Raw genomic sequence first — 8,090 nt, forward strand, 5'->3', positions numbered from 1 at the left:
CCTTGCCTGAATCCCCAACACCCAATCATTCACCTAGTAAATCTCAAATCTGTAGCCTCCTCCCAATTCCTAAGCTAATGCCTTATTTCAGATCCGTGGTCTCTTATGCCGGTATCACTGCAAGAACATTGTGAGAGGTCTCCCTGTTGCTGCCAGGCTTGGTGTGCAGCTGGAGCCTTATAACATGCAAATCTGCTTAAAGCCCTCAGTGGACAGGATAAACTAATCTACAGTAGCAGAAAGCAGATTAGTGATTGTCTGGGGCCTGGGGTAGGGGTGGGGAGATCAAATATAAAGAAGCATTAGGGAATATTTTGGAGATGAAGAAATATTCTGTATTTCGATTGTGGTATTGGGCATATGGGTATATACCCAGTGGATACATCTGTCAAAATGCATCAAACTGGGCGTTTAAGACGAAAACGCTTTATTGTATGTAAAATAGGCCTCAATAAACTTAATTAAAGAATGATACCCTTCCATGTCTCCCCATTCATTGCCTGCAGGACAAAGCTGAAATTACTTATCCTGGCATAAGTGATGATACGACTTCTTTCCTAAACACCTGTCACATCAAGTACACAGCAGACCGAAAATGAGCCCAGATCGCCTCCCCTCCTTTCCCACCTGTTGACCATCCGCCGTGTTTATGGAGATTCAGCTTGTGTTATCATGATTAGCACCCCCCCAGGCCCGCAAGTGATGGTTCTTGTGCTCCACTGACCCGATATAAATGATATAAAGTTTTCAGTTGCGGGTGACCACATGATGCAATATACAGATGATGGATTATGGAATTGTACACTTGAAACCTGTATAATTTTATTAACCAATGTCACCCCAATCAATGCAATTAAAAAAAAGTTTTCGGTTGCCCTCTCGTGTTTATGTCTCCCCCCTCCTTTCCTAGGCTGTGGGTGTGACAGCTGGACCCTGTCATCTCCGCTCTCGTCTCTGCAGCGCCTGTCACGGAACCGCTCAATCTCTGTTACCATTGAAGTCCAGCCTACAGGGCGGCGGGGCAGACGCTCCTCCAGCCCTCCAGGGGGCGCTGTGGGAGCAGCCACCTGTCTCCCTGCTCTCGACTTCTCTGGGCCAGCTCCTAGAGCCACAGGCTCGGGGCTCCGCCCCCTGGCAACAACCTTAGTTCCCATTGGGCAAGGGCGGCTCAGGCCGTCCAATGAAGCGAGGCGTTGGTGCGAGGCGGCGCCCCCGTCTTTGGTAGGCCGGGTCCCGGGATCGGTCGGAGGCGGTGGGACGTAGGCGGGTAGGTGGGCCGGGTGGCGCCGCCTCGGGTCCCGGCCTCGCCTCCCTCTCCGGTTCCGCCGCGGGCGCACGATGCCGCAGTACCAGACCTGGGAGGAGTTCAGCCGCGCGGCCGAGAAACTCTACCTCGCCGACCCTATGAAGGTAAATGGCTGCCGGGGCCGGGGCCGGGGCCGGGGCCGGGGCCTGGGCCTGTTTCCCCGGCCCCAGGTCAAGATGTCTCTCCGGAGCTTCCTCGGCACCCTGGGAGGTGGTGGGGTTGAGCAGAGACGGACCCCGCCAAGCCCCATTGTTCCTCCTGCCTCCTTTCTGCTAAGCGGCCCCGTGAGGCCTTGATATGGGTAAAAGTCGGGACCATTTCAGGGCCCGGAGCAGCGCTACCGTCGGCCTTTCCCCGGCCCCGACCCCGAGGTCCCCGTAGGAGTTTTGTCGGTTTACGTGTCTCTAAGGGCAGGGCCCCGCCCCCCGCAGCTTCGCCTTCCTGTCCCTCGCCCTGCTGCCCTTTCCTGTACCGCCGGGCCGTCGGGGTACCTCGTGTAAATAAAGCGGTCATTATGTTTTGCCGCCCCCAAACCCCCATTTGGAGGCATCTACACCCCTTAGAATAGTGGGTCTTAATCCGTTAAGAGATCAGTGCCCGTTTGAGAATGTGAGAGTGGTTGCACCCTTTTCTCGGCAAAATGCACTTAAACATAGAGGCTTCCAAACAATTTTAGGAGGCTTGTGGATTCACTCAAGGACCCCCAGAGAAGTTGTTGTAAGTGGATGTCAGAGACTATGTCATTATGAAAAAGCTAAGATTTATTTTATTGTCATATCTAAAAATTACTTGAAAAACACCTCCTTGTTGACTAAAACTCCTGCCAGCTTTTTTAAACCTTGATAGGTAAGAGGAAGTTGTAGAATACTGTGTTTTGTTCGTACAATAAAGTAATACAATAATATTAAGTGATGAAATGAATTAGATGTTTTTCAAATTGAGTACTTTGTGACATGATTTCTGGCTCCTCTGTTTGGATGTCTTTTTGAGTGTGTCTAGTAGCCCTTTTTGTTTAGTACAGTTGGTTATGCAGATAAGAACCCTTCTTGGTAAAGGAGAGGAGAACAGTTATGTCACCTTTACAGAGGTTAATTTGTGTCCTGCTTTTAGCCAGAAAGGGAACAGCCCTAATTGCCTTCAGCTCAAAACAGTCCTTATCCCAAAAGGGCTTATTTTGAGGTGACATGCTTTGATCCCCTTCAGTATATGTTTGTATTAGCTGGAAATGCCAAACCACCTTAAGTCTCAAAAAAAAAAAAAAATTTGTAGCAATAGGAATGGAGTAAAATGCTGTATTCTACCTCATTTCAATAATAAGTTTACAGTAAAGGTGACTTTGGACATTTTGGCTATTAATTCTGACAGGAACGTTTTAGCCAACCTGAAGACTAAATTATTTATGAGAAATATCTTCTGACTTCACTGTTTCTAAATATGTATTTTTGTTTTCAGGCACGTGTGGTTCTCAAATATAGGCATTCTGATGGGAGTTTGTGTATGAAAGTAACAGATGACTTAGTTGTAAGTATACATTTTGTTGTGTGTGCATACTTTCAGATTTAATAATTTGTTTAAAATTACTTACATTGCAGATTACCCGTTAGGATTTTTATTTTGCATTTCATTCCAAAGTCAAGCACCACATTCAAGACACTACGTTTATAGGCTCTTGGGGAATTAATTTAACTTGCTTTATTAAGACAGTATGTCAGGTGTAGTTTAATAATTGCTCTCTTCAGACCTTAATCAAGAGGTATGCAGAGGCCAAAACTGGATATAAGGGGATAAAGATTTTCTTATAGGCATGTGAGAGGTAAATGATGGTATTGGAACACAAGATACAGGTTTTATAGTTACATCTTTCCTTTCCTGTTTGCTCACTCATGTCACTTCCTCACATTCCATTCACTCCTTAACCCTCTGCCACCTGCTTTCTACATGCTGTGTTCCCCCAAAACTGCTCTTGGTGCGAGCTCAGCAGCAGCTCCTTAATTTTCAAACCCAGCAGTCTCATCAGTTCTTACCTTACGTGACTTCCTTGCTGCTTTTGATACAAAAAACCACTCTGTTGTGGAAATAATTATTTTGGCATCTGTGGCTCCATTTTGTCTTGTTTTCTTTAATATGTTTCTGTTTCATTCTTTGCTAATTTCTCTACTGAAGTGCCCCGAGAAATATGGATTCTCCAGAATTCTGTCCTTGGTGGTCTTTTTAAACCCCTTGTGTAATCTGTTCAGTTATTAAGTCCAATACTGCCTGTATCTATGTCTATTTTCAAATTTGTACATTTAGCTCATATTTTTTTCTGACTTCCTGACGCTCTAAGTTGAGTATCCTAACCTCAATACTCCTCAAAATTTGCCTGTCTCCAGTGGAAGTCATCATCTCTTCTCAAACTGGCTGTGGTCCCTTCTCTCCCTCATTCTCATGTCCACTGTTGCTTCATTTGAAAAACCAGTATTTGATCTTCTGGTAAGTCCCGTACACTTTTCTAGGCATTTGGGGATTACCGATTCGAGCTCCCTCATTCATATTCTGTCATGAACACTCCGTCTTTACCGTTACTCTCTCAAGTTTAGGATCTCGCCCGGACTATTAGAATAGTCTCCTGACTGTGTACCTGCTTCCAGTTCATCCTTCAATGCAAACTGGATTGTTACCCTCCTCAAAAACCTTCAGTGGCTCATCACTCAACATAAACTCTGCCCTCACATCCCCTCTAACCTCTGTCTTTTCTATATTATTTAAAGGCTCAAGACGTGAGTCTTTTCATCAGACCACAGCAGGATTTAACATATTACTTAACTGATCATTTTTGAGAAGCTTCTGATAGAGTTCCTTCAGTGTTTTTATCCACAGCAGTGATAAATTTAAGGAATGTAATTGATGGAGGCCTGGGAACTTGAGAGTGATTTTCTTAGAATGACCTCCAGAGAGAGTAGAGCAAAACAGTGGTAGCAAAGGCTCAGATTTTTACCCAGTCATACTTCTGGCACATTGTTAACCTACTTGTACATAGTTAATGTGTTCTTATAAAATTTCTGACAGTGTTTGGTGTATAGAACAGACCAAGCTCAGGATGTAAAGAAGATTGAGAAATTCCACAGTCAACTGATGCGACTTATGGTAGCCAAGGAATCCCGCACTGTTGCCATGGAAACGGACTGAATGGTTTGAAGTGACTCTTTGCCCTGTTCTTAGGAAGTAAATAACTTGAATTTGAGGAAGTGTTGGAACAGAAAAAACTTAATGTAACTAAGTAGGCTATTCAGAAGCTGAGAGATCATTTTTTATTTTGTTTCTTAATGTTTACTTTGGAGAGCTAGGAATGTAAATGCTTTCAGTTAGAATGCCTTTATTTATTTTTGGAAATGGAACAAGAAATGAGTCTATCTTGGGAACTTTCTACAGATTATTTGATGCTGGGAAAAATATACATTTCTTTTGGTAAGTTTATATCAATAATTTGAAAATGCAGTATCAAGAAAAGCTTATTCTTCCTTAAGTTTAGTTTGTCTTTCAAAGAAATTAAATGTAACCATTTTGCTGGATTGCTAGATTTCTTTTGGGACATGACATTTGTGCAGTTGATGACCAATAAATATAAAATATGGTAACTAGAATTAACTATGTATAGTAGTATAGTCTCAATTATATCTAAAAGTAATTATGAAAACAAGTATGCTTTATCTTGAACTTTCCAAATTTAAACTATATTTTTGAATATAAGGGATTCATAGTATTACTAGCTTGTTGAGCAGACTTTGAATCTAGTTTTTAGTGGTCAAAACACATGAACAGAATGACCACTGATCACCTGAAGCCACCATGTTACAGGACATTACTCACATATTTCCCATGTAGAGTTTCTCAGAAGAGCTAAGGATTATGTGAACTGTTAAATCTTTGCATACCTCTCTGACACCCCTGCCCGTATCTCTCTTTATTTAACCAGGGTGTTAAGTGTGACTGTCACAACTGTTGTTTCCATTAAACCAGAAAAATGATATTATTTGATATTTATCTTGTATTTGTAACCTGAATTTTACCACCTAATGTAATGTTCACATGTTGATTCCTACATTAAAATATTTGTTAGGAATTTGTCGTGTTGAGCAGCATTTTAATATGGAAAGTTCCATTAGCCATATGAATTTTGAGATGTTTCAGAGATCAGTAAATAAAATATTACATGAATATATATTGTTTCTCTTAAAGTTTTTAACTTCACAAGAATTACTGATTTCTTGACTGGCATATACTGTATTCATATATTCTAAAGTGAGCCTAATGATACTGTGAGTAAATTTTGTTTCTTAGCACTTTACATTTCTCCGAGCTGTATGTTGATGACAAGGTTCTTTTCTTGATTAAGGAAAGTAATCGAATTAAGGAAGTAAGTGTAGGGTTTTTGAGTTTGTGGTTCCCCTCCCCCCAATTAGTGATATCACGAGGCTTTTTTGGCCTTTTTCTTTCTCATTTACATCTTCTACTTTCTAACGCTCCTTTACAAAGGTAGTCAGGAAGGGAGGGACTATACTTGGGCTCTTTGAGTCCTTTGTAGTTGACAGCAGCTTAGTTAAGAGCAAAGGTTCCGAGGCAGACTGCCTGGGTTGCAGTTTTGTCTCCATTACCCCCTACTTCTGTGGCCTTAAACAAGATCCTTCTGTAAGCCTCCATTTTCTTCTGTAAATTGAGTTAACAGTAGTACTCATAGGACTTCAAGAGGATTAAATGGCATAATCCATGTTAAACCTTTAGCACAGTGCCTGAAACACAGTAAGCTCAATCAGCGGTAGCTATTATTATATTATGATTGTTTTTCAAGGGAAAGGGTGTAAGTCGCCAGCTCTTAAGATTTCTGATCATTTTAATTGAACGATTATTTATTGGTAATGTCTGCCTATTTTGCCAAGCTATATCTATCATTAAATGCCATTTTTTGCAGTTGGGAAATATAAGATTGCCCTCAGAGAGTGTTCTTGTGGGGGCTAGGGGGGATTAAAATCCTTAAATCTAAAACTTGTGTTTATTTATATTTATGTCTGTACAAAATAAAGTTATTGGGAGAACTAGGTGGTGATAAGTGGTAAAAGTATTGACTCTCTTTAAGACCATATCAATAATAAAACACCAAATTATAATATATTCTGAAAATCACAGTGCTGTATACTTCAATTTTTAAATCAAAGTATTTCTGGACACTGTAATCACACTTTTATGGATTAGCTTTTAGCAAACTGTTTTCTGATATATTTGATCAAACGCTGCTGACTCAGGTAATCCAAATGAAGTCACTAGTAATGAGATTCTAGGTACAGTTCAAATCATTTCATTTTGTTTTTTTCTTCTCAATATCCATTCTCCTTGGAGCACAGAACCCATGAGACATTGCTGTTCTCTGTTGTAAAAGGGTTGGCTTCCCTCTTTCAGGTACCTAGCCTGTGAACTTTTTGTCTTAAAAATAAAAACTCTAAAGTCTGACATACTGACATACCTTCAAACATAAATAAATAAATAAGTAAAAACTCAGTCATAGACCAACAACTTGTACCATAACATAAAGAATTCTCAAAACTCAATAAGAAAACAACCCCACGCCTTAGCCGGTATGGTTCAGTTGGTTTGAGCTGTCCCATGCACCAAAAGGTGGCAGGTTCGACTGCCTAGGTGGCGGGTTCAATCCCTGGTTGGGGCGCCTACGGGAGGCAACCCATTGATGTGTCTTTCTCTTATCCTCTCTCTCAAATCAATAAAAGAGAAAAACAACCCCTCCCCCGAAAGCCCACAAAAGACTTAAAGAGACGCTTCACTAAAGATACACAGATGGCATGTAAGCACATAAAATGATACTTGACATCAATTAAGGGAATGTGAATTAAAATCACAAGACACCCCCATGCACATATTAGAGAATCAAAATTAAAAAGACTGACCATCCCAAGTGCTGACAAGGACATGGAGCAACCAGAACTCATACACTGCTGTTGGGAATGTTAGTACAACCACTTTGGAAAATGCAGTTTCTTTAAAAGTTTCGCATATATCTACCATCCATACAAAGACTTGTACATAAATGTTCATAGTAGCCGTCTTCATGGATAGCCGAAAACCAGAAACCACCCAAAAGTCCAAAAGGTTTTTGGATAAATAAATTGTAGATATCCACAGATAGCAATACTACTCATCAATGAAAGGAATGAATTATCGATAACACGACAAGAGGGATGAATCTCAATTATGCTGAATAAAAGAAGCCAGACATAAAACCATTTCAGACTCGATGTTCCATTGCTACTTAAATACTTCAATGTGTATTTTTTAAAATCAAGGATATTCATTTAGGAAAATTTCAATTCTCAAAATCAAAATATTAAAAATTAATATTACTATTATTTAATCTACAGACCTTCAAAGGTCCTCAATAGTCCCAATAACATTCTTTATAGAAACTTTCTGGTCCAGCCTAGTCTACAGTAGAACATTGCAATTCATTTTCATGACTCATGCCTTGTCTTGCCTGACACATGTTTTTTGACCTTGACATTTTTGAAGAGTAGAGGCCAGTTATTTTGCAGAATGTTACTTATTTTAGGGTTTGTTGGATGCTTCCTCATGATTGACTCATACATTTTGGGCATAAAGAATGTTATTTCCTTCCCAGTGAATCAGGATTTAATCTAGTTTTTATCCAAAGTTGTCCCCCTCACACTTTATTTTTCATTCTACCTCATGTACCTGGAAACTCTCCAGAAGTTTGTATGGAGGAACAGCCTTTGTTCTG

At 40.5% G+C, this 8,090-nt stretch overlaps 2 protein-coding genes across 10 annotated transcripts in view; one reads left to right on the forward strand and one right to left on the reverse strand.

Moving 5' to 3' along the window:
* ENAH (ENAH actin regulator) overlaps positions 1 to 8,090 on the reverse strand; it is a 168,902-nt gene that overhangs the window by 142,810 nt on the left and 18,002 nt on the right. The gene's annotated exons all lie outside the window — the stretch shown is intronic.
* SRP9 (signal recognition particle 9) lies at positions 1,183 to 5,507 on the forward strand. Its single transcript, XM_081124259.1, has 3 exons — positions 1,183 to 1,410; positions 2,759 to 2,827; positions 4,355 to 5,507. Exons 1-3 carry the CDS (start codon positions 1,339 to 1,341, stop codon positions 4,472 to 4,474), a joined length of 261 nt encoding a protein of 86 aa, XP_080980385.1. The 5' UTR covers positions 1,183 to 1,338; the 3' UTR covers positions 4,475 to 5,507.

The sequence above is a fragment of the Miniopterus schreibersii genome (assembly GCF_964146895.1).
Source record: "Miniopterus schreibersii genome assembly, chromosome: 21".
NCBI classification, from domain to species: Eukaryota; Metazoa; Chordata; class Mammalia; order Chiroptera; family Miniopteridae; genus Miniopterus; species Miniopterus schreibersii.